Genomic DNA, 25,060 nt, shown 5'->3' on the forward strand with positions numbered 1-25,060 from the left:
TTAAATCCATTTGACTGTAGCTCTTAGCCATCATATATTAATATATACGATACATATACACAAAAAGACACCAAAAATAAAGTCATTAAATACATTAACATTGAAAAACAAACAAATACCGAATTTCTACAGAAATATTTCTTTGCTCTGCAGCTAAGAAATATCTCTGTAGAGCAATTTTGCGATATTGTTAGAACCAGATTTTTGACATGGACGAAGAAATCTAGGTTTATCAATGTCTACTGAGATGTTAGGACAAATCTCATCGAGAACTGATGTGTAGACTTGCTTTTCCTTGATATACGCTCTCAGCTCATGACGTTTCAGTTCGCGTTTCATTTTCGTAATTAATGGATCGTCCTTAACTCTCCGATTTGGATGCATCGAAGTACAAATACAACAGTTTTGTGTCTTCGGAACATTTTTTGGCTCATCGTATCCAATAATAATTCTATATGGCTCCATAACACTTTTCTTTAGTTCCATATCTCTTTGTTCCTTAGTTACAAGCTTATCTTGATTTTTCTTTAACTCGCCAAGTTGTCTTATTTTTCGAATCTCTCGTTGCACTTTTTGCTTAAAATTCAGTGTTTCCGCTTGTTTGGTTGGTTTCGATACCACGGAAGTTACCTTCGACGCTTTGGTTGAATCGATGCGATAATATTTATCATCATAGGGATAATGTAAATAGCGATTTATGTCAATATCACTAACAGATATATCTTCCATCTCCGATATACGCATATCGCCTTCGGTGAAATATTTTCTGATTTTATCTGCGTGATAAGCGGATCCAATGGAACTACTTGTACTTGTGGAAGATATAAAGCTTCCCCATTTGCGCTTCGAAGATGTATCTCCAGATTCCTCATCTTTCGTATAATTAAAAATTCTACGTTGTTCTTCCTGTGTCAGTTTAGCGAATTCATACGGGGTAATTGATCTTACAACCGGCAAATCGTGTGATTTACGAATTGGATAAGCTTGTGGAAAAACGGAACTTATCGTACGTCTAACAACTAAAGCATCACCATATTTCTGATTATCTTTTTGGTCTTTTTCGGTTGGCTTTGTGTCAATCAATTGTATACGAGTTTGGCTTTTATCGGTTGGCTCTGTGTCAATCAATTGCATATGAGATTGGCTTTTATGCAAGTTAAAACCTTCGTCCAGGGGGATCGACAAGTTACTTGTTGGTGTCGCAATCATACTGACCGTATTCTCATGAATTTTAGGATGTGGTTTTAGCGGAATGACTTTACGTTTTCCTAATGATCTTAGAAATTTACGACTTTGAGGTATAGAATGTCCTTTCGATACCATTTTCTCGATATTTGCCAAGTCTCGCGATATATCATCCAGGCTTTTTTTTGATTTTCTGTTATATTTCAACTTTTTAGCGTGAGAGATACTTTTCAAAATTGTTGAGGATCGGTCAGATCTTACATCGCTCTCCCTTTTCAAAATTATTGAGGATCGCTCAGATCTTACATCGCTCTCCCTTTTTAACACAATATCTTTTAATGAAGATCTCCTCGAATTTTCTAAAGAATCTGCTATTGTGACTTCATTATAATTTTCACTTAAACGTACACTTTTGATTTCTTCGATTTGATCGTTTTTTCCTTTTGGTTCTGCTTTACTTATTTGCTTTACTGCTTTATGATAGCTATATTTGGATGAAATACTCGTTGAAGTGTCGGACGTTGGTGATATTTTGGAAATAATTTTCAAATATGTTTTCATATCATTGGTACCTGCAATTTGATTGATATTGATTTCATCTTGTTCTACTCTATTAATTGTGTTCACTTGGTCCTTTTCCAATTTCTTTTTTCTTTCCGTTAAATGTATATTTATAACGTCGGATGGTTTTTTTGTCCTCTCCGTTAAATGTATATTTTTAACGTCGGATTTTTTGTGTATTTTATGGCTTTTCTTAATTCTCTTACTCAATGTTTTTGACTGAGGTTGTCCGGTAACAGCTTTGAGATATCCTTTCATTTCATTCGTAACTAAAGATTGACTGATATTCAATACATCTTGTTCGGATCGTTTTTTTCTTTCACGTCCTTGTGTTTTATTCTTAGTTATTTTTAATGGTTTTGACTGGGGAATGAACGAATTCGACCTTTCCGAAAGCGGAGGCGCTTTATAAACTGGCATTTTATATTTTCCTCTTAACGGAAAATTAATTTCAAGATATGGCGTGCCCAATTCTAAATCAGTTCTATCACGATGGATCTTGGGCTTTTCTTCCTGTGCCTTGCGATATGATATTTCCTGCAGCATTCTTAAGATGGCATCTGTGATTCTTGTGCTCTTGCCGACTGGTCGTTGATCTAGCCTTCGAGGGCTTGGAACCTTGTAGATCCGACTAGAAGTACTAGTACTACTACTAGGTGAACTTGGCATCTTTTCGATGGTTTGTTGTCTAGTCTGTACAGATGTACTGAGACGTCGTGGTGGCGAGGTTATTATTTCATTTGTTAAAATTGGTTTTTTCTCATTCAATTTGAGTAAATTGAAAAATTCTGATTTAACAGAATTCATTTGATTTGCCGCCTCTAAAAAGATATTTGGTTGATTGAAAATCCGGTTACTTTTCCTTTTTGTAGTCGGCCAACCAAGAGATTGACTTTCGGCTTTCTCTAGTCTGTTTAATAGATTTGCAACTGAACCATGGCCATGAACATCGTTGGCAGTAGGTGAGCTTTCATTATTTACAAACTGTATCATATTTCAAATGTAATTTAGAATTTCGAGTCCTAACAATACGAATGCTATAAGTATATCTATAATTTCATATAGTATTTTGATTACAATTTCATGTGAATCAAAATTCTTATTTTGAAAATTTTGTTTAACATTGCAGTTTTGTGGATTTTAAAAGTAGATCTGAAAAGAGTGTTAAGGTTTTTTTTTCTGAACTTCACAACTTCTTTATTAGTTTATAAACATTTAAAGAAAACAATTTAAATTTCATGGAATTTTACTCGTAATCAACATGTGTCAATTACAATTGTATCAATGACGAAACTTTCCCACAAATGTCGAAATTCTTTAGAAATATATCTTAGCTCTGCAGCTAAACTCAATTTCTAAAGAACACATGTGTGGGAGAACTTTGATACTTGGTGGATCCTTCAGCACACTTAACAAGAATACTAGGTTTTTCGGGTGTGAAGTGGGTGTTAATTTTATCGGGTCCGGTTTGAAGGATTTGTTTATTTCTTAGGTATGCCTTCAGTTCGTCACGTTTGATTTGATCTTTCATCTTAATGATGAACGGCTCATCCTTAATATTTTCTGTGCCATTGATAAAGTCGCAAATACAACAATTGGGTTGATCAGATGCTTCTTTCTTTAGCTGCTTTTCATCGACTTTCTTTGGAGGTTTCTTAGTTTTCGGTTTTGATAATTTCGATTTGGGTTTTGGAGTTTCTTTAATTCTTTGTGGATCATGATACTTTTTGGGATATGGAAAATGCAAAAAAAGCAGACAAATCTATATCATCAATACTTATGTCATCCATATCGGATATTTTTGCATCCTCATCATTAAAATAATTTCTCAATTGCTCTTGGCGGAATTTTAAAGTCAAGGCGGAATTTGCTTTAAGTGCCGCATATGTTTGTCGAAAATCTTGATCGTTAAGTTCCTTTTTTAAACCTCTAAATAACGTATTAAATTCATCTGGGGAAAGTTCTAAGATTTCCATATATGAAATTGGTGGAACATATGGCATCTTTTCCCGAAAGTTCTTATCAAATATGGCCATAGCATCAGAGCGCATTGTTCGACGTACTGCTAATGGTTGACCAAAGTTATCGAAATTCATGCGATCCTCTAATTCATCCAGATCTATATTTTCAAGTGGTGACGTTATTGCTGCTGAGTTAGGATCTGGATCATCTTGTGAATGTCGAGGAGATAACATGTTGTATGATCGCAAAGGTCGCAACATTCTGTTCCTCAATATCGGAAAATGTGCTCTCCTAGTATCATTTTTTTCGGAATTCTTCTTTACCTTAGGTTGTTGTAGAAATGATTTTCTAAACTTTTCTAATTCCATTGATATATTACTAGTATGTTTTGATTTAACTAAACCCTTGGTTGTGCTTTCCTCCGATGGTTTTTTTTCTACAATTTTCTGTAAGCTCTTTATTTTTGGCATTTTCCCATAATGGGAAAATCGTCTTTCAAATAAAGGCTTTGTTGCCATTAATTTCAATTTCTTCAAATATTCGGCTCTGGCAATAGGATCGTCGAGTTTTTTAAGAAGCGCTCTACCTCTGGATGTGCTTCTGTTAATGGATTTCCTTGGAGAAATTGTGCCTTTCGAACTCTCTTTCGTATTAAGGATTAGATTATCCAGTTCTGAATCTGTTAGTCTTTTCTGCTTAATTTGCTGCTGCTCTAATTGCTTTAAACTCTTCGATAGATCAAATAACACAGCACTTTCTTTTTTTTTTACAACATTGATATTAGAATCGGTATTTCTTTGGGACTCCCTAGTTGATGCTTTTATCGTAGTGTCCTCCATTGTTTTGTCATCTCGATTCAAAGTCACAGTTTGTCTTTTATGGATACTTACACTTTTTCGCTTTGGAGTTGGCATTGGAACCCCTTTGTAATGACCTGTTATCGTTCTGTCATTACTTTGCGGTGGATATGTTATAGACTTTAGCATTTTGAAGATGGCAGCTCTGACCTCAGAGATACGAGGATGCTCAGTTGCAGCACTCTGAACATCTTTGCTCGCTTTCGGTTTCTTTTCGTAAGTGTAAACTTTTGTGGGCATCCTAAATGTTGTTTTTAATGAGGCGGCAATTCTTTCGGCTTCGCTATCAGATGACAATTCACTAGCGGCACTTCCACGTCTCTGCAATTGAAAGCCTTCACTGTTTCTCTTTCTCCATTGCAATATTCTTGCCCTTTCGTTTTCGTCGGGGCTATTAATTGCTCTTGACTTACGCATATTATGCGAAACTTTTGTTAGTCGTTCGAAATTTTCTATTGCCGTTGGTCTTTCACTATACTCATTATAATCACTGAGTTTCCTAGGCATATAATCTGTATTTGCCGTCGATCTTTGGCTATAATTATTGTTGGTATTCAAGTGTTTTGACTGCCTACTTTCAGTGTTTTTACGTGATTCCCGATTCGATTGTTCAGTTAAAGACTTTCTGTCTATTGTCGTTGATCTTTCACCAGACTTATTATAATCACTGAGTTTCCTAGGCATATAATCTGTATTTGCCGTCGATCTTTGGCTATAATTATTGTTGGTATTCAAGTGTTTTGACTGCCTATTTTCAGTGTTTCTGCGTGATTCCAGCTTCAATTTTTCAGGTAAAGACTTTCTCGTTGAGTCATGGCTGGTAATTGAATTTCTGCTCGACTTTTGTCTGCTCTCAGTGCTTCTTCTTGAATCCGAGTATCCGGAATCGATTTCAATGCTCATTTGCTTTTTCTTCAATTCACTATTCCTCGGGATCTTTGTTGAATGTTGGCTACCATGGGTTGTTCTTCTTGACCATACGCTAGCAGTTGAGTCTATTCCACCTATGGCATAGCTGTTTATCCTTTTCAAATGGTTGGTTTTGCTTTTGCGATAGCTGCTACTGCCATACGTCTTTCGCCTGCCCCATTCATCACCAGTCGAGATACGAATGCTTTCTTTAGTTTCCCGTTTGCTGCCATCTCTCGTTCTTCTTTCCGATTGCCTCGCTTCTCGGTTTGGTTTCTCCCTTTCCTTGGCATAATTTTTAAGTTTCTTCCAATCGCCAAATTCATAATTTCTTCCTTGCGAGAGCTTCTCTCTATGCTTTCCAATATTTCTCTTTTTAGATAACCACATCCTCGACAACATTGACTTGCAAGAAAATATATTGCATAGCGGAATTTCAACAATCTTATCACGTTTCTTCCTGTTTCTACGAATTAAAGATAAGTCACATCTTATTGGCGAATTACTTGCGGTATAATGCATGACTTGAACGCAATTTAGAATTTGGATTACATTACGAATTTGTCACATTGAATTAAAACTCAAAGACATGTTTTATCTACCCAGTAATTGACGAGTGAAATGGATATGCGTAAGTTGCGTTTTGTCGAGAGTAGAGCAGTAAATAGTTGCATTGGTTTTGGGTTTGTATTTATATATGGCAAATTTAACAAATTTCATGGTTTTAAAAATATACATACATACATAGATACAGCTAAAAAACAGCTCAATTGCAACGTGCGAAGCAATTTAGCTCACATCATTTTTGATTTCTTTCTATCTTTCTGTTTTATTCTCATTTAAAATAGCTAATAAAAGTATACATACATACACATACATACATGCATCGATATCGATATATAATTTACATATATGTATATATGTATGTGTGGATATTTATATAGTACATACATAGTCGTTGTAGTAGTATATGTGTATTTAGTTTAGGCTTAAGAATTACGTACAATCACACGCACTTAAAATTTACATACTAGCAAAAACACATTTGATTCCATTTTTGAAAATATATATTTCTTTTGTTATATTCTTTAGCTTTTTAATGCATTTTCGCTGGTGGTTGTTTCCATTTGTTATTCATGATTTTGCGCATATAATTTAACTAGAGTTTTGTTTTCAATAATTGTTTGCAAAAATTATGTTTGTTATTTTCGTTTTAGCTGCGCCTTGTGGAAAAGCAAAATTTTCTTTTTCTTTAGTTTTCTTTTTTTTTTTTGTATAGTATACTGCATATAAATATATGTATGTGTGAGTGTGTGTGTGTGGTGTAGTGTGTGTGTGTGTGTGTGTGGTATTATGCATATATATATATATTCCATTTAATTATATATTTTACTTGTAGTTTATATAAAACAATAACTAGTCTGAAGACCTTGTGACTAGACGGTTCGTTTTCTCTTTTTGTTGTTGTTGTTGTTGATGTTATTGTTGTTAATCGTTTAATTACTCTAATATGTATATGCATTTCGTTATTGTTTAAGATGATCATATAATATATATGTATATATTTAGTTGATATATATCGCTTTTAGAGAGTTGAAGCACAGACACACAACAAATCGACACAAAACGACAATGAACATACAACAATGAAATAAGCCGAAAGAAATTCTATTTATGTATGCGATTTTCTTCTATTTTGTTTTTGTTGAATCCTTCGACGTTCCTTTTTTTTACCAGCTCGCACTGTTCCTGAGTAACTTTCCTCCATCTCCTCTCCGTTTCTCCTCCTCTCTCCGATCTCTATCCGCTCCTCCAAACTACACAATACTCTCACGATCCCGAGCAGCAGCAGCTGCCGTCATATTGGTGAATCCAGCGCCGGCTCGTCGCAGCGTCGAGTCATTGCCGTTGCCATTGGTGCTGCTGTTGCTGTTGCGCATGCCGTTGCCCTTGAAGAAATTGGCCACCCAATTGCCAAGTTTGCTGCTGCGCGCTCCCCGCTGATTGAGACCAACATGACCATCCAAGCCACCGCCAACACCGTCGCCCGACGCATCGTGGCGGCCATCGATGTCGGCGGCATAGCTGACGCTGTTGCCATGTCCGGTGACGCCCGGTTCCATGTGTTCGAGTGAATGCCAGCGCTTGGAGTGCGCCATCAACTCCTCGGGCGGCGTGGTGAGCGACGCTTGACGCTGCAGCAGCGGCGATTGCATGTCCTCCTCGATGCTCATGCCACCGTTGCAATTGTTGTTCAAATGCTTGGCACAGCTGCTCGTCGACACGTTGCTGGTGCGTCGCCTGCTGCTGCTGCTGCTGCCGCCGCCTGTGCTGCTCATCACTGTGGGCACAATGGTGGGATGGGCATTCGCAAAGCTGTTCGAGTAGCGCAGCGGCGGCAGCTGACCGTTGTCGTGTCGCATCAGCAGACCGATCTCATCGTCGTAGCCATCATTGCCATCGACGGGATTGGCGCCCAGCTCGTCCGTTTCATCCTCGGCGGCCACATCGCCATTGGGATTGCCGCTAATCAGCGAGACGCCCGTGTCCAGGGAGCGTGAGTTATTCTTGGACAGCTTCGATGGCGGCAACTTGCCACGCTCGTGCCGCTTGCGCAGCTGCTGCTGCGGCATCGGATCCAGCGAGCGTGACTCACGCAACAGCAGCTCCGCCACATGATGCGCGGCTGACGACGACGCTGAGCTGGACATGACCTGATCGAGGGGCAGCTGCGCGGCGCTAATAATGCGATGCGGTCGCACCATGGCCAACGGTTTGTGCAGCGCATTCGGCTGTCGAATGAGGCTAGCAGCAGCGGCTGCGGCGGCGACGGCGGATGCACCACCGATGCCGCCGTTTAGCTCCAGTTCGCCATCGAGAATGGCGGCTTCGTTAGTATCACAGTTCGTTTCATTTGTATCGGAATGATTCAGCGTGCTGAGCGAGGCCTGGGCGGACTCCAGCAGCGCACCACCTACGAAATGTCCGCCCAGTCCATTGAGCGAGGGTCGCTCTCGTTCCCGATCTCGTTCTCGCTCCCTTTCCCTCTTCGCTGGCAATCTCGGCGACTCGCGTGCCACCTGATAGACCGAGCCCTGCAAACTATACGTGGACTCCACATCCGTGGGCCGTGGCACGCTGCTCTGACGCCGCGAACCGGCGCCACAATTGTGCATGGCCAGCAAACTGGGTTGCCGCGAGTCCGGATTGAGTTTGGGACTCTTGCGTGGACGACTAAACAAAGGCGGCGGCATATCCGTCATATCCACATGCTTCTTTTGTATCGCCTTCTCATTGGCTCCCGTCAGCCACCATGTGACGACCTCGCCCTTGCCCTTCATGCTGACCAGGCCGCGTTTCTCGGTGATGTAGCCGCCGCCGAGTTTATCCAGCGCCAGCTTACACTTGTTCGATATGTGTATCTTGAGCGCTTCGCCATTGCTCTCCATGCGCGACGCCGTGTTGACCGTATCACCAAAGAGACAATATCGCGGCATCGTGAGACCCACAACGCCGGCAACCACAGGCCCGGTGTGCATACCAATTCGCAGCTTTAGCGTCTCGTTGGGCCGATGGGCAATGCGATGCTGTTTCACTGCGTGCAGCAGATCGAGAGCCATCGAAGCTATTTCGCCCGCATGGCAATCGCCGTTCTTAATAGGCAAACCAGAGACCTGACAACGAACAGAGAGAAATTAGTTGATTGACCAAGTGAATTAAATTATGGTTTACTTACCACCATGTAGGCATCGCCTATGGTCTCCACTTTGTACACATCATAGCCGCGTATGATGCGATCGAACACCGTGTAGAGATCATTCAAAAAGTTAACCACCTGCAACGGTGTGCTCTCCGCCGACATGGCCGTAAAACCCACAATATCGCTGAAGTAGATCGTCACCTGTGGAAAGGAATCACACGTTAATTATTGCTTCACAAAACTGTGAGTATTTATTGCCTTACCAGATCATAGGAGACTGGTTCAACGCCCTGGCCCATGGTCAGTTTCTCGGCCACGGATTGCGGCAGCATGCGATGCAGCAAATCCTCCGTTTTCATTTTCTCCTCGCACAGCAGACGCGTGCGCTCCGAGACAATATCCTCTAAATTGTTGGCATACTTCTCCATCATTTCCATCATTTGATCCATGATGTTTTTGGTCTTGCCGCCGCGCATCTTCTTCAGGCGATTGCTAGCGAATGAGTAAAGAAAATTAGCAATTGTCTTTGCTATGGAGTTGAATAGTATTTACCGTATGGCACCGAATTCGGGCCGCTCCTCGGGATTCTCGGCCCAGCAGTCCTTGATGCAGGCAAGCACATAGTCTGGACAGGATTCGGCCTCAATGATGGACTCGACCTCGGGTCGAAATGGCTCCTCGCCCTTCATGGGCAGCTGCTTAACTAAGTCCACGATTTGCTTTGGTTCAAAGTTGGTTTGTCCAAACGGACCCTTACGACTAAATATCTCGTACATGATGATGGCGAATGCATAAATGTCGCCCTTCTGGCTGCCATGCAGATTATGATTGCGCAGCAGTTCCGGTGCGCGCCAAAGTTGATCTGAATTAAAGAAGAGAAAAGGATATTTAACATAAAATTTGATTGATAAACTTTAGGCGCTTACTTCTGTAGTGTTGATGCTCGCCAATGGACTCGCTTTCGGCGCACTGGCGCAGCTCGTGTAGGCCAAAGTCGGTGACCTGCAGCATCCAGCGGGAGGTGACCACACAATTCGAGGATTTGAGATTGCCATGATAGATTAGCTGTGAACTGTGTATGTACATCATGCCCTGCAAATAAATGCACAATTAATTACATATTCAATAAATGATTGAATTGAGTTCCTACCTTGATGAGGTCATTGATGAGCGAGGCGATGAACAAATCATCCAGCTTGATGTCCTCGTTCTCAATGATGTCGTAGAGACTGCCTTTGGCGCAATAATCGGTGACTAGCAATATGCGTGTGGGTTCCACACAGGCGCCAATGAAGCTGTTGATATTATCATGACGCAATTCACGCAGCAAACGCATCTCCTTCATGATCTCTCGCGAGATATCGCGTTTGCGGGGAAACTTCAACTCCTTGATGCGCACAACGGCACCGCGCAAACGCGCCGTCGAGGTGACAAACTGATGCGACCACCGAGAGCCATAGCTCTGAGCGCTCATCAAACTGACCTGATAAATACAAATTTCATTGTTAGTTCATAATATTAATGAGTATCAAGAGTGCAACTCACTTTGCTGGGCGAGGCAACAATTTCGTTGCCGGAATAGCCTTTGATTTCGCATATATCAATCTTCCAGAGCAGACCCTCAATCTCCAGCTCAATCTTCCACTTGCGATAGATGGACATGGTGACTACGCCGGAGCAGAAGAGCAGCACACCCAACACCACGGCTGCCACCGTGGATGTGTAGTGTGTATCGTCTTTTTTGCACAGCTCATTGGCAAATCCACACATGGGTTCATCGGTGGGTTTCTCGCCACCCGATGGCCAATCAATCGAACCATTAATCAGTTTATACTCCTGCAATGCAAATTGAATGTGAATGTGAATTTGTAGTATAGTATTTTTACGATTTTTTTTTCGAAAATGAAATAAAATGGCGCAAACTAAATAATACAAAAAAAAGAAAAGACGACTCACTCACTGGAAGTTCTTCGCCTTGATGGAAATATGCCACGGGCACCATATGATAATTGCAACGTATATTCTCGGTGATGTTCCATTTGTACGGCTTGTAAGCCAGCACCGAGAAATTGCCCTCTGAGTCGCCATACTGATCGATCTTGATTGTGGAACCGGTGACACCTATTTTGGGTTAGAAAGCATATGATTAACTCGATGTGGATTAACAAATAAGAGAGCTATTAGCTACTTATTTTCAATAAAGAAATATAATAATATTATATTATAATATAATATTATATTATATTATAATATAATATTATATTATATTATAATATTATATTATATAAAACCCGAAATGGGTTGTAGTGCCACCTAATAATAATAATAATACTGATAAAAAATAGTCTGGGGCAATATTTGGTATATTTGTATACCACTACATATAAAATATACCATAGAGTACAAAACATACTATCGAAAATATACTCAAATTTACTATATTAATATACTCACAAAACACTCTCTTATATAGGCTATATTTGGTATATTGATACATGTTAAATATACCATATAATACAATATATGATCAAAAAAATGCTAAAATTTACAAAAAAAATATGCTGACCAAAAATAATCTCTTATACAGGCTATATTTTGTTTATTAGTATACTACTAAATGCATAATATACCATAGATGACCATATATGTATGCGAAATTGTTCATGAATCCTAAGGACTTTTGGCACAAAGTTACCTCTCTACTCTCTGAGTAACAGGTAAAATAAGACTGCTAGAGATACTCACTCATATAAGTACGATTTTTGATGATGGTGTCGATAACGCGCGTGCCATTGCTGGCCACATCGGAGATGACTTCATCGGTGAGAACGCGCTCCTCCATGCGCAGCATTTTGTCCAATGCCCAGGCATAGAGCTTGACCGAATCATACAAATACGCGGCATATATCGAAACAAACTGCAAGGTGTTAAAGTACATTAATAAAGTGCGCTTTATAAATATCAAATTAGCCGTTGGTTCACCTTGTTAAACTTGCTCTGTGAGAAGAGCTCGGGCACGGTGAAATTAAATGGCGGCATCGAGCTGTAGTTGCGTACTTGGGCCGTAAACGCCTCGTATCCTTTGGTGGGCGGTGTGGATGCCACAACGAGCAGACTGCGTGCCAATTGATTAAAGTTCTCGGTGCTCTTGCAGTTCTTCATGCGCGTGATTTGATCCACTTTGCGCAAATACTTGGAGGCCTCACTGCAAAAACAGGATAAGGAAAGATAGCAAGTCAGTCGGCGGGTATTTAATGATAATCATCTTTGCTAATTTACCGCTCGGAATAGACCATCATGTCCACATAGATGACCATGTACTCGCCACGCGCAAACAAACCCGCCGTCTCCATCGAGCTCATGAAGTCCGTTAAGCTATTCGACGAGCCAAGGAACACATAGATACGCGTGCGATTCATTGTGTTTTGCACCACCTTGGGAGATTGCCAACTATTTAGTTAGGAATGCGCATATATTCGTAAGTTAATTCGCTGACTACTCACCTGATACCAATAGCCGGAGCGACAGCAGGACATCATCATTTCACAGCACTTGCCATAATCATCCATGAACGATTGCTTATGATTGATGGTCATATTCTTTTTAATTGCCTGCTCCTTGAGCAGATCGGCAACCGTGCCCCACACCTCCTCGTACAGTATGGAGAACTTATTCCATGCGTAATATCGCAGCAATGCAATCAGTGACTTGACAACCTGCAAATATGAGAATGCCAGAATGCTTCAGTGCCATTCAAAATGTGCAAATCTATATATGTACATAACATGTAACGAAATGAAGTAAGAAAGCTGCGGAAGAGTGTACTCGACTATTAGATACCTGCTTAGAACATTTTCATTTATTTATTTAAGGAATTTCCTTTTTCTACAAGTATAAATACTTTTCGATTAAAGCGAAGAAACGTTTTACCAATTAGAATTCTAATACTATTAAAATAAATAACAATTATATTTTAACTATAGATACATTTATTTTTATTTATTTAACTTTTTATATAATATTTTTATGTATGCTTCTAAGATGTATTTTAAGTTCATAGACAAGTCTGGAATGTTAAAATGTTATGCAGTATCAAATGTTCTTCAAAATGTAAAGTCAAATTGTAAAAAAAATTATCACAAAATATTCAAAATTTAATAATAATGATGAAGAATTATATTCTAGATGCTGCTCTTAAAATCTTAAGATGATGAATCCCCAGCAACGTGTCTTTATGTAAAAACTTCAAGTCACGTCTGACGGTAAACTCTATAAATTAATAACTAATCTTCAAAACCTCTTAATTCTTTGTATTATCCTAATACTAAACATAGCTTCTTTTGAAATTAACTCACCTAAGCTTCAAAACTAATTTTAATAAAAAAAACTAGTTTGTGATGTTTTAAAAATTAAAAACATTTTACTTAAGATACTTAAGTATTGTTATTGTTACTTTGAGATAGCTTTCTCTTTAGCACAAACTTGTAAGACATTACTACACTCTCGCTACCGGGTATCAAAATGTATATACATGATTTATGAGCCATTGCACACTCACCTGCTTATCGGGCGGCTCGGTGCGTGCAAATGTTGGTATTGAGGATGCACGATTCTCTGCGCATTTCTATTTGCCAGAATGTGAAAAGGAAAGAAAAAACATTGTTGTTGTTATTGTTGTTGTCAGTGTTAAACGTAGATAAATATGTTATGTGAAGTATGCGACTTACATAGGAAATCATTGGAATGTTGCGACTCTGCGAGACAATTGCTTCCACATAGCAAGGTCCTTCGGGGCCAAATATGGTCGCAATGCCATCGCATATCATCTCGGTGATGGCCTTGGTGGCCAGCACCGTATCACCCTTGGTATCATTCCAGCGCAGCGCTAACGTTACATTTGGCAGCAAATTGGGATCTGTGTTGATCTGTGTGGAGAGTAAATATCAAATGTAATTTTTAATTAATTTCACGAACTTTGCATTTAATCAACAACTGTGTATTACCTCATTCAGTGCCATTGTCAGCGCACCGGATATGGACAGACCCTGGCGCTCCTTGAGGTCGCCAGTGAGGGCCGTCAGATAGCCGACTGTGAGGATGGTATGATTGCTACAGTCGCGTACTGCCACCGAGAGCAATAGTAGTAAGTTAAAGGGCCAACGCGTCATGGCCCCTTAGGCCGGGGCCGTTCAGCGCGACGCCTATGGGTGCTAACGGATTTACACGCTGCAAGCAGACAGATAAAGGATAAAGGATATGAGTAACAATTGTCAGTCAGGTGACAATCAAATGTATAATATATACACTAGTATAAAACATAAAAAAAGGAAACAGGAAAAGGAAATTGCATGTTTGACAAAGTTAAACACTTGCTGTTGCTGTTGCTTCTGATGCTGAAATTCATTTGAAGAGACAGAGAATAAAAATGAAATACTATCTCGGTATCTGTTGCAATATCCTGCTTGTCCGTCCGGCTAGTTGACTAGCAAATGTCAAAAGTTGCACACACACACACATACACGAATGGACTTAAATTCCTTTAGTATCCTTTCACTCAGTTCTTTTTATACCCGCTCCAATGGAGTAAAAGGGTATTGTAACTTACTACGGCCTGACAATCTGGTATATTTTGTACTCTATGGTATATTTTGAGTGTAATACTATCTCAATATACCAAGTATAGTCTTTGGTATATTAATTGGGTATATTTTAAGAATAATTGCCGTAAGGTTTTGCTTTTATTCAAAATAAGTAACGAGTATTTCACAGTTAAGTCAACTCGACTTTCTTACTTGTTCTCTTCTCGCTTTTCTTTGCTTGTCTAGCAAAATTGCTTGCTTAGCTTGATAGCTGCTCTGCATATATCCTTTCGGTCACATTCCGCATTGGCTTGCGTAGCTCTTAAGTCACATTTGCGTATTTCCATAATCACCACCCACACTTTCTCCACTTTCACACGCCAATGCACACTTTATGCATTGTGTTGCTTGATGTATTAATTATGCATGCTGCTGCTACTGTTCATTTTGTCATTATATAATTTCGTTTGTGGCATTATCCTTTTGCCAACAGTTGCTTGTTGATATCGTTGTTGGTATTATATGGTTATTGCAAACATGTTTGGCTTGTGTTAATTGGCTTACGTCCGAGTTTAAAGCGTTCTCTCTCTCTATCTCTCCTTGGTCTAGAGGATTTGTTATGCAGGAGTTGCAAAGCAACGCATTAAATATGCTTATGAAATTAGCTGGCATATTTGCTTACATGCATGAATCGCGGCATAATTAATGAATTAACTAGTTAAATAAACACCCATATTAATGAGCAAAATGCAAGACAGAAAAAAAAACGAGAATGGTAAACGAACATTGTAAATAAAATTTACATGAGCATTAAATATTTGCAAAGCGCGCTGCAAGGGAAATAGAAATATTGCATTCTGTTTGTGCTTTGCATTAGGGAATTAATTAATGGAAGCAACAGCAATGCTCTTAATAAAAATGTTTAGGGATTTAAATGAGGTAAAAAGTTGTTTAATTTATTAAAAAGGGGAAACTCCTCGCAAAGAATTTTATTTTTTAACAATTTAATTTGATATTTATGAGCATTAAGTAGTTTTCTACACAAGTTTTGTCTTTATCATAAATTAACGATAAACAACAACTAAATTTTCAACCGAAAAACTCTTTGAAATAATTTTATTTTGTAGTCTTGTTTAACAATTTAATTTGATACTTTAGTTTACCAAACTATTTCGCTATGAAAGTAATAAGACAAGTCTGAACTTAATGAAAGATTTTAGAGATTTGCATTAGATAAATAAGAACTCAATTTAGTAAAAATTTCATCTAGAAACATATATTATGAGAACTAAAGTTCTTCACTTTAAAAATAATAAGACAAATTCTAAATGGATATTAAATTTAAACACTTAATTTTAAACTCTCTATAATAGTAATAAGAGAAGTTTATTTTTCTATGCTTAAATTGAATACAATCTAAATGCATAATTGAAAAATTGTATTGTTTTTTTCTGTTGAAAAGTATTAATAGAAATGAGATTGTGCGAAAACACTTCTATGGACAGTTGTCCAATCTTCATTAGCTGTGACGTATGTAGTTCTCAAATTTTGTGCTTTACTCTTCCTCTATTTCTTCTCTATCTCTGTGCCCCTTTCGCTCTGTTTTTTCATCACCTATGCCAGAGCAGCGCAACAAATTAGCATTTCCGACACACTTCACGTTTCGCAATCGTTTGTTATTCTATTATTTGTTTTGCCAATGTTGCAATTTAAAATTAGAACCAGCCACAATGGATTGACTGCGAAGCAAAGCTAAAAGGCAGACGGGGTAGAGGGAAGAGAAGAGGGGGCGGGGATCTGCTTTTGGGCGCCATTACGTTTGCCAATCTGTAATAAATATTTGCGCTGCTATTTGACACTTGGCGAAATGCGAAAATGCCTTTAACGACGCCATTTCGACAGAGGCAGACACAACACAAATTGCGTATACGCCGCGTGCCACGAGCGAGCATCGTGATGATGATGATGATGAGGAATGAGTAAATGAAGTTCATGAATAACTCAATGCAATGCAAAATGTAAACTCTTTGACTAGTTTCGTATCATTTTCCACATTTTTAAATCCCAAATTCTGGCAATTCAAAACAAAATTTGGAAAGGAAAAAAAAATTTAAGATACTGGTAATTTGTTGTTACACTATTTCATTTAGTTTTCTGTCTAGTCTCGCACATGATGTTTGTTGTTTGTTAGCACTGCTTTTATTTTGTTGTTTTCCTATCAAAATTCCTTTTTTTGTTTTCGACACTCCTCCGGCAAAAAGACATCCAAGGAAATTCAATGTTTAACTAAGGCGAAAGAAAGGGAAACTAAGAAGCTCGCTCTTTGCAGTGCAGTGTATACGGAAGATTCGAGCATCTTGAGAGCGTGAATTATGTGACTACAGCAGCGGCAAAGCAGGAAGGGACAGCGCACGGTAATAAATGCTCCCATCTCTAAAAATAGTAATCGATAATCAGCGATAACAATGTGCAGACTTTAGCAATCGTTTCGAGCGCAGTACCCGAAACTCAACCTCCCCCAACCCCCCTCACGCCATTGACCCCCGATCCAATCATTCAACCATGGCCATTCATGAGCAGATCGATAACCTGAACATCTGGTGGTTTCCACGCGACTTTTGCCAGTCACGTTTCGGGGAGTATCAACAGAGCGGCACCAATTCATGCACACTCATCTCATTAATACTCGCGGACAAGGTGGCCAAATCGGAGCGGTTCTATCACCGTGTGGCAGAGTTGCCACCCCGCGGATGGGAGTTGTTTGGCAATGCGATGAACGATGGCAACAGTGTCTATCACAATGTCATCACTGCGCACACGCCGATGGCAAGAAATCTGAATTTGAATATACCAGACGCGATATCGGCGATACGATCACAGCATAAAATGAACTTTCGACTGGAGGAGTGGTTCTACACCCACATGGAGGCCGATCCCAGCAATCCCATGTACAATCGCAGTGTGGCCATGCAATTGTCGCGCATCTTTCAAATCACGCTACAGGTCTTCCAGCAGGCGGGCACCAACAGTGGTCGCGATATGGCATCGCATCTCTTTGCCGCCATCATTGCCGACAGTCGCACGGTGATGATGACCTTTGATTTTCGTGCCTCGATTGTGGCGCTCTTTGATTCCCATCAGCATGGCCGGGATGCTGGCGCTGTTTTTGCCCAGTGCACCATACAAAATATGGATGATTTGCTATTTTGGTTTATCAGCATGCTTCACAATGTCTATTCCAGCCGGCCAGCCCTCTTTGAGATCTCGTTCCTCAGCTCACAGCCGGGCGTGGCCAAGCGCATTCCTCCGGCCATCAAGAAGGTTACCAACGACGTTAAAAAGTCGCAGAAGACGCACTCGTAGTTAATAACAATGATACGTTATTCATTCCCATAGCACTAGCAGACTGAGTTTCGTATTTTATCAAATTTTAGTATTGGGTAAGCAAGTTTAAGAATTGAGAAAAGAAGAGCAAACAAGCAACCAAATTTCAAGTCTAAATTAATAAAAAAAAAATACAAATAGCAAACTAGGCAGAAATTCAACGAAGCTAATTTCTTATTATTCAACTTTATTAACAATATTTCGCATGGAAATAGATCGAGTTTTGTAGAAGATATTGCAATTCGAAAGAAAGGTAGTTTTGTTATTTTCTTAATCGATCCCAAAAGCATTTATCGATCAATTTTAAAGCAGCTGCATTTCTCCTATCTTTCACTTGTACTTCATTTTGCTTTTAAGGGGAATTCTAGCTCTATCTCACTCTTGACCGTAGCGAACTTTGTAACGGAGCTTGTGCTACAACTACAACTACAGTGACAAGAGCAGAGCGGAGAGTAGTGACACAGGCAGAGCAGCCACAACTCGTAAGCGTGTCTTTTGTTGTGCTTTTCTCAAAAGCTAATCAAAATGAGTTAAATAAACACATAACGTAACCTATTAAGAACTTGGTACGTGACAACAATTTGAATATTTTTAATGTAAACAGAGAGCGGAATATGCGCCAAACGGCGACCAATGTGTCTAAAAATAGAATTCACAATTCAAAGAAAATATGAGAGAAAAACAAATCGAGCAAAACAAGAAACAGGCAGACGAAGACTAAGCAAGAGGAAGACGACAGCGTCGACGACGACGACGACGACGACGACGACGACGACGACGACGACGACGACGACGACGACTACGACGAAGTAGCACCAAAACAACTACAAAGTAAACTTTAAACCTAACGTCGACGGCGACGTTAACGACGACGTGATAAAACGTTTAACGAAATCAAATACAAATACAAATGCAAATACAAATGCAAATGCACACAGAGCGCAAACGGCAGCATTGCCAGATACTGAGAGTCGAGAGCACTTTAAGAGCGAAACATCAACGTGTGCGAGAGAGCGAGTCGAGAGCCAGCACAGCGTGCTAGAGCAGGAGACTGGAAGTTGTGTAACTTAACCAACAAAAACATCACGTAGCCACAACGTGCAGTGACCACTCTCTCTCTCTCTCTCTATATATCTTGGCACCGCCGCGACCCGCGACCCGCCACCCAAAAGCCCACCCGCCAGTCATCATATCATTCCCATGCACACGCTCTCTTTATCTCTTGCTCTGCTCTTGCACGGGCGCAACAAGTTGCAAATGCATTGAGGCGTTCGCCTTTTGTTTTTTTTTTTCTGTACGTTGCTTTGCTTTGCTTGTACTTTATGCAGTTAAAGTTGAAGTTGTTGTTGCTTGCCAGGTCTAAAAATAAAGCTTGTGCACTAAAAATAGACGCGACGGCACGCCATTGGATAAACTAACACGACATTACATATTTTTACAAAACAAACATGATAAAACACACACACACACAAATATTCAAACGAACAAACTGGCAATACAGCGGGGAGTGGGCGGCAGCAATTCATGTGTTCGGGCGGACAAACACACAAATACAAATACAAAAGCTGCGTGAGGCGACGCGACAAATTCAACTGTTGACTGCCGGGTTGTCAGTCTGATCTGCCATTAATATGCAGATATGCATATACACACACACACACATTGTACATGTTAAATAGTGTCTGTGTGTGTGCGTGCTTGAAAGCCCTACCAAAGCTAAAGCTCGACGTTTAAATGTTTAACACAACTAAAAATTACTTCCGCATTTGAACTTGGCACAATTAAGCAAACATCTTATCAATAATTCAACACTATTTATAGACATCGATATGACAGATCTTGAATGTATGCATATTATTAGCATACATACCGTAGGAATATTATTTCAACTTGTGCTATTTATTAAAGATCAATTTATTTTTAGCTGTTACTTATATATTTCAGTTCTAATTAAAACAACGCAATATAAATAACTGCATATCAATGAAATGCTTGTCATTTCAATGTATTTCTGAGATTTTCAAAATAAGTATCAAAGGTTGAGCTTACTGTAAATAAAAAGTGAAATTTGAATTCACTACAAAAATAAGAATCCTATGCAAAGCTAGGGGATTATTTACTCTGGATAAATAAATAAATGGTTGTAGATACTCGAGACCATTTCAAAATGTAGGTTAAAGTTCAGCAAACTTCCCCCACAACAGTTTTGTTCATCGCACAACATGTTAGTTGATTGGAAAATTTTCAGAGTATCATGGAACTGAGGTTTTGGGATGTGTGAACGAGTTGCGAGGACATTCATTGAATGTCATCAATCATCAACAAGTAGACGCCCATCAGCAAACAGTCACGCCCACCCAGCCAACTATGAAGTGTTGTCAACATTTGACAAGCCTTCACATAACCCTCCCCCATTCTTCCCTCTCCGACCACAGAGAAAAAAGGGTTCATAGGCCATTTGGTTAATGTTGCAAAATGTGGAAAATGCGTCGCCACTCGATAGGGGGCGGAGAGGGGATTATGGGACCCGAGAGTGCGATTTGCAGGCAATTTGTTGATTGAAACCAAAGCATAGTTTGCTGAAACTCTCATCATAATTAACAGCTACGAAATTTGCCTGAAGGACATGGTCTCAAATAGCTGGAGACAAATGAGAAACGCCTTACTCTATATAGCACATGAATGAAGTAAAAGAATGTGGCACGACTTGATTGCTTGCCCAATAGTGAATGACACAGGTCGAGAGAGAGAGAGAGAGAGAGAGAGAGAGAGAGAGAGAGAAAGAGAGCGAAACGAAGACGGCAACAGAGCAGAGCGAAGCAAAATGAAATTGAGAAAGGAAAAAATGCTGCTCCTTAATACATTTAGCATAATGCCTCAACGCCCATCCCAAGAACATTCAAATCAAATTACAAGGCAAACGAACTGTTCAACTGTTGCAAATGTGTCGTTGCCTCCTCAATACTTCCCCTTCCCACCCCCCTCATGATGCAATCCTGTTGCTGTGTTACCCAATCCTTAAACGAATCCCTGTACTCCTTTCTCTTTCTTTTTTTTTTGCGCCCAATCTCCGTTCTCGATTTGCACAATCTGTTGATTAGAATATTGTTAAGAGACGCCACAAAAGCTGTGAGTTGTGAGGTGCCCACTTCAATGGCAATTTTTTGCTTCTTCACAGCGACAAATGAAGCAGAACCGAATTGAGTTGGACAACAGCTGATATGAATCGATTTGCCAGCACTCTCAATAGAGCTTGATATATGGCCAAGGAGTATCCCAAAATTGTGTAATTAGATTTAGGCTTTAACAGAAGAAATTTCCAAAATCAATTCCTGATACGATATGCGTTAATTATATTATAATAAACAGAAATGTAGAAATGTTTAAAAACACAAATTTCAGGTTTTCCATTTTTGTATCTTTGTTGCGATGCGAAAAACTTAATGAGCAACAATTTAAATAGCGAAAAACATATTCGAAATATTTTCGTTTATTCCAAGTGCGTTTTGGAGATTATTTTTAGACTTTTGTAAACAATTGGCAGAATATTTATAAATTTTTGTTTTGATTGTAAATATTTATAAAGCATGTGGGAAGTGGCCGAATTTGCTGTTTATGAATTGCTTAGTAAACATTTGATTTTCCAAATTGGAAACGTAATTTTTGAGCAAAAGAAAAAAGAATCTATATTCTGCCACATTTTAGAAAAGTTAAAAAGCATAAATTATATTGTAATATAATTATTATTATACATTATTAATATATATTATTATACAAATGTTTAAATGCTTCATTTATTAAATGATTATATTTAAAGTCACTTCGATACAAATTAAATAAAATGTGAAATTAAGAAATACTTAAATGCAGCGATTTAACATTTTGTGGCTCCCCGGGGAGTTGCAGCAGTTATTTGTCTCTGCCGCATGTTGTGTTGAGGCGACAACAAGCAATCTCAGCAATATCAGCACAATGCCAAGGCTGTTGTTGTGTGGCTGGGGTGGGGGCAGCTGCAGAAGGAGGAGGGGAAGGGGGCAACACATATGTTGCACGCAACAAAATTTCACTTTCAAACCAACGACAACAATGAAGAAGGCGCCGTTGTGGCATGCCGCAGTGGCAACTGTTACAACTTCAACTTCAGCTACAGCCATCATCAGCATCAGCATCAGCAACAGGGGCAGAGATTGGCGCCGCGGCGTGTTGCTCCGTAAAAGGAGCCACATGACAACGATGCAACGTTTTGGCATTTCAACAAACAGCAGCAGAGAAAAGAGAGGAAGGAAGACGCCGACAGCGACAGCGATGGAGACTGAAGCGGCAAGTCATTCAGTTCATTCAGTCAACGAGTCTTTGAGCCTGGCCATAACAGGCAAGCTGGTGGCAAACAGCAGCCTGTTGGGCCAGCGTGAAAGTGAAGGGCTCAGCGAACTGATTGATGGAGTGACTGACTGACTGACTCACTGATGCAATGAATGACTGAATGACTGAATGAATGTCAGGCGCCAGCACTTTGAGGTCGTCTCTCAAAATTTGTTGCATATTCGATCAAAAGGCAACGAAACACGCAATTAAAACAAGAAGTAAGCTCGACAGTGAAATACCTCGAAAAAGTCAACGCAATTAGACGCTGAAGAAACAACAACACTGAAGCAACTGCAATTGATTTATGCTAACAAAATTCTTTTTAAATATTTATTACACTATATTTTTACGGGCTTTAGATTTTTTGGCTGTCACTCTGAAATATTAAGTTTTCTATAGTATATTAAGTACTAAATCAAAATACCAAATAAAGACTTTGGTATATTTTTGTATTTTTGCGGTATATTTTAAGTACATTTCTTAGAATACGGTTTTATTGGAGATGGATAGCGGGTATCTCACAGTCGAGTACACTCCACTTTAGTTTTCTTTTTCGTTTCTGTACAAATTATTTTGTATTTTTTTAATAGATTGAAATGAGCTTTCATCATTCCTTTAGTTTTAATTCCAATCGAATTAAATTAACATTAAACATTTTTTTTCTTTTCAAAATTTTGTTCTCATTATTATAAAATTTTAATAAAATTGCCCTAGTCTCCCTCAACTTTATAATACCCGTTTATCCTTTGTTTACCGGGTATCAGCAAACTCTGCAACTCGGAGTGAACTGCGCTCCATTTAAAAAGCATGCAAAACACTTGCGATTGGTAGTTTTTGTTGCTGGTGCCAAAAAACTGGATTTTCTAAAAATAGATCTGGATGGGGAAATACTTGTATGCGCGCCACATGTGAACAGAGCACAACGGCCGCCAAAAGGCAACAGCAGCCAGAGCAGCAGCAGCCACAGCGACAAGTTGCCTCTGTTTCCCTCCTCCACCCCTCTTGTGTGACGTCTCCTTGCGAGAGTGGCCATCAGTCTCGTTAGGATGCTACCAGGCACCCACAAAAAGGGTTCGAGATGCGGGCCTCGCAGCTTGCAGCAGCACAACAAACAGGAAATACAATTTCCGCCTTTGGCCGGGCTATCAGAAAAATGCACAAGAGATTCCATTCGCAAATAGAAAGGAGGCAAGAGCGAGAATGAGAAAGAAAGAGAGAGTGCGAGAGAAAGCACGTAAATTGCTCCATCAAGAAATTCTTGATTCAGCAATGATATAGTGCATGGAATTTCCAATTCAAAGAAAAAGATAAAAAGCCAGAGCAAATATGTAATTCAAAGCATTCGATAAAAATGTAAGAGAGAAGCTACAAAAACGATTAGTTTTGTACCTGAGGGATTTACTAGTAAATACAGAGATTTAAAGAATTTTCAACATCTTGTTTAGTAGAAATAAGTTCAAGAGACAGTAAACAATTTTAAATAGGTTGGAGAACTATGTCGAGTATTTCCAAATTTAATATTTCAATAATAAATATGTTACATACTTTTCCAATATTAATAGGGTAGTTGAAAAAAGAAAGAAAATAATTATTTTCAATCAAAACTTTTAAAAGTATATTAATAATTATTTTTAAATTAATTTGATTTCTTTTTAAAAATGTCTTTAAATAAATAAAATATTATACATTTTTTAAATGTACCCATATTATATTATGAAATAGTACAAAAAAGATGACCGTATATAAAATTTAAATATCCCTTACTTTGTTATATGCTCACACTTAATCTTAACTGTCTCTTTGTCTGTATATTCGGTGGGGTTAGATAAGCAGTGCGTAACAAAAATATAAGTTCATTATATATTAATTTAATGCTAAATCGATGTTGTGTATTTTACTTGGAAACGGATAATATGGAAATGGACAATAAATTATTATTATTTGTCTCATTATATTCTTTTATATATTATTCTTTAATTATCAGTTTAGCTACTCTAGATTCCACATCGTTTAAATTTAATTGAGTTGTACTCTACATTTGTGTTCTGCACATTTCTAAGCTAAATACTCGAAAGTGAATCGAATTAAAACGTTTTCGCTACTCTGCACTTTCAACTGATTCGCTATTTTGCTAACTTGGCACAAAAGTTTTCTTTAAAGTTATCTCGTTTGCTACATGTTTCGCTCATTCCTCTTATTTCGAACCCCTTTTAAGAAGGTGGTGATGTTGATTGTTATTCGTTATATTCGCTGTTCGCTGTTCGCGTAGCCACGTGTAAACAGCAAGAACTGTCACTTTACATAATCACTTAACGGTAAACATAGTAATAATGACATTTAACACACAGAGACACAGTCGGACAGGGAGGTAGATAATAATAATAACACAGGTAGACAGACTAATATTTATTACGTATACGCCGCATTGCACGAGTTTTCGAAATTAGCTCGCTTTAGGTTGGAATGCCGTTGGCAGGTCAGCCACAGAATAAACTTGACTTAAACCAAACAACTATATATATATCGTATGCGTGTAAAATATATACACGTACATATGT

The 25,060-nt window shown here is 39.0% G+C and overlaps 2 protein-coding genes across 7 annotated transcripts in view; one reads left to right on the forward strand and one right to left on the reverse strand.

Moving 5' to 3' along the window:
* Positions 1-6,698: 6,698 nt before the first annotated feature.
* The window catches only part of LOC132791351 (receptor-type guanylate cyclase Gyc76C-like), a 46,912-nt gene continuing 28,550 nt past the window's right edge, over positions 6,699-25,060 (reverse strand). For 4 of the 5 annotated variants that reach the window (XM_060800227.1, XM_060800225.1, XM_060800228.1 and 1 more), the window contains exons 4-18: positions 14,178-14,400; positions 13,902-14,099; positions 13,733-13,798; positions 12,678-12,890; positions 12,454-12,608; positions 12,157-12,379; positions 11,920-12,091; positions 11,135-11,295; positions 10,720-11,010; positions 10,325-10,657; positions 10,101-10,266; positions 9,727-10,036; positions 9,438-9,666; positions 9,211-9,375; positions 6,699-9,148 (exon numbers count right to left, since the gene is read on the reverse strand). In XM_060800227.1, the coding sequence (XP_060656210.1) occupies positions 7,292-9,148; positions 9,211-9,375; positions 9,438-9,666; positions 9,727-10,036; positions 10,101-10,266; positions 10,325-10,657; positions 10,720-11,010; positions 11,135-11,295; positions 11,920-12,091; positions 12,157-12,379; positions 12,454-12,608; positions 12,678-12,890; positions 13,733-13,798; positions 13,902-14,099; positions 14,178-14,342 (4,704 nt within the window). In that variant the 5' untranslated portion in view covers positions 14,343-14,400 and the 3' untranslated portion in view covers positions 6,699-7,291. Of the gene's footprint in view, positions 9,149-9,210; positions 9,376-9,437; positions 9,667-9,726; positions 10,037-10,100; positions 10,267-10,324; positions 10,658-10,719; positions 11,011-11,130; positions 11,296-11,919; positions 12,092-12,156; positions 12,380-12,453; positions 12,609-12,677; positions 12,891-13,732; positions 13,799-13,901; positions 14,100-14,177; positions 14,401-25,060 lie in introns of those variants that run through there. The other variant, XM_060800229.1, reaches the window with a different exon arrangement.
* Positions 16,903-18,298, forward strand: LOC132791371 (uncharacterized). 2 transcript variants are annotated; one of them, XM_060800257.1, is made up of 2 exons: positions 16,903-17,167; positions 17,227-18,298. In XM_060800257.1, the coding sequence occupies exon 2, from the start codon at positions 17,316-17,318 to the stop codon at positions 18,114-18,116; it is 801 nt and encodes a 266-aa protein (XP_060656240.1). In that variant the 5' UTR covers positions 16,903-17,167; positions 17,227-17,315; the 3' UTR covers positions 18,117-18,298. The 2 variants fall into 2 exon arrangements, with proteins under 2 accessions (XP_060656240.1, XP_060656241.1); XM_060800258.1 differs by having other exon boundaries at positions 17,234-18,298.

Source organism: Drosophila nasuta, chromosome 3 (genome assembly GCF_023558535.2).
Source record: "Drosophila nasuta strain 15112-1781.00 chromosome 3, ASM2355853v1, whole genome shotgun sequence".
Classification (NCBI taxonomy): Eukaryota; Metazoa; Arthropoda; class Insecta; order Diptera; family Drosophilidae; genus Drosophila; species Drosophila nasuta.

What these genes read in the sequence shown, in the direction of transcription:
- LOC132791371 (XM_060800257.1), top strand. Translation starts at nt 17,316, where the DNA reads ATGGCCATTCATGAGCAGATCGATAACCTGAACATCTGGTGGTTTCCA.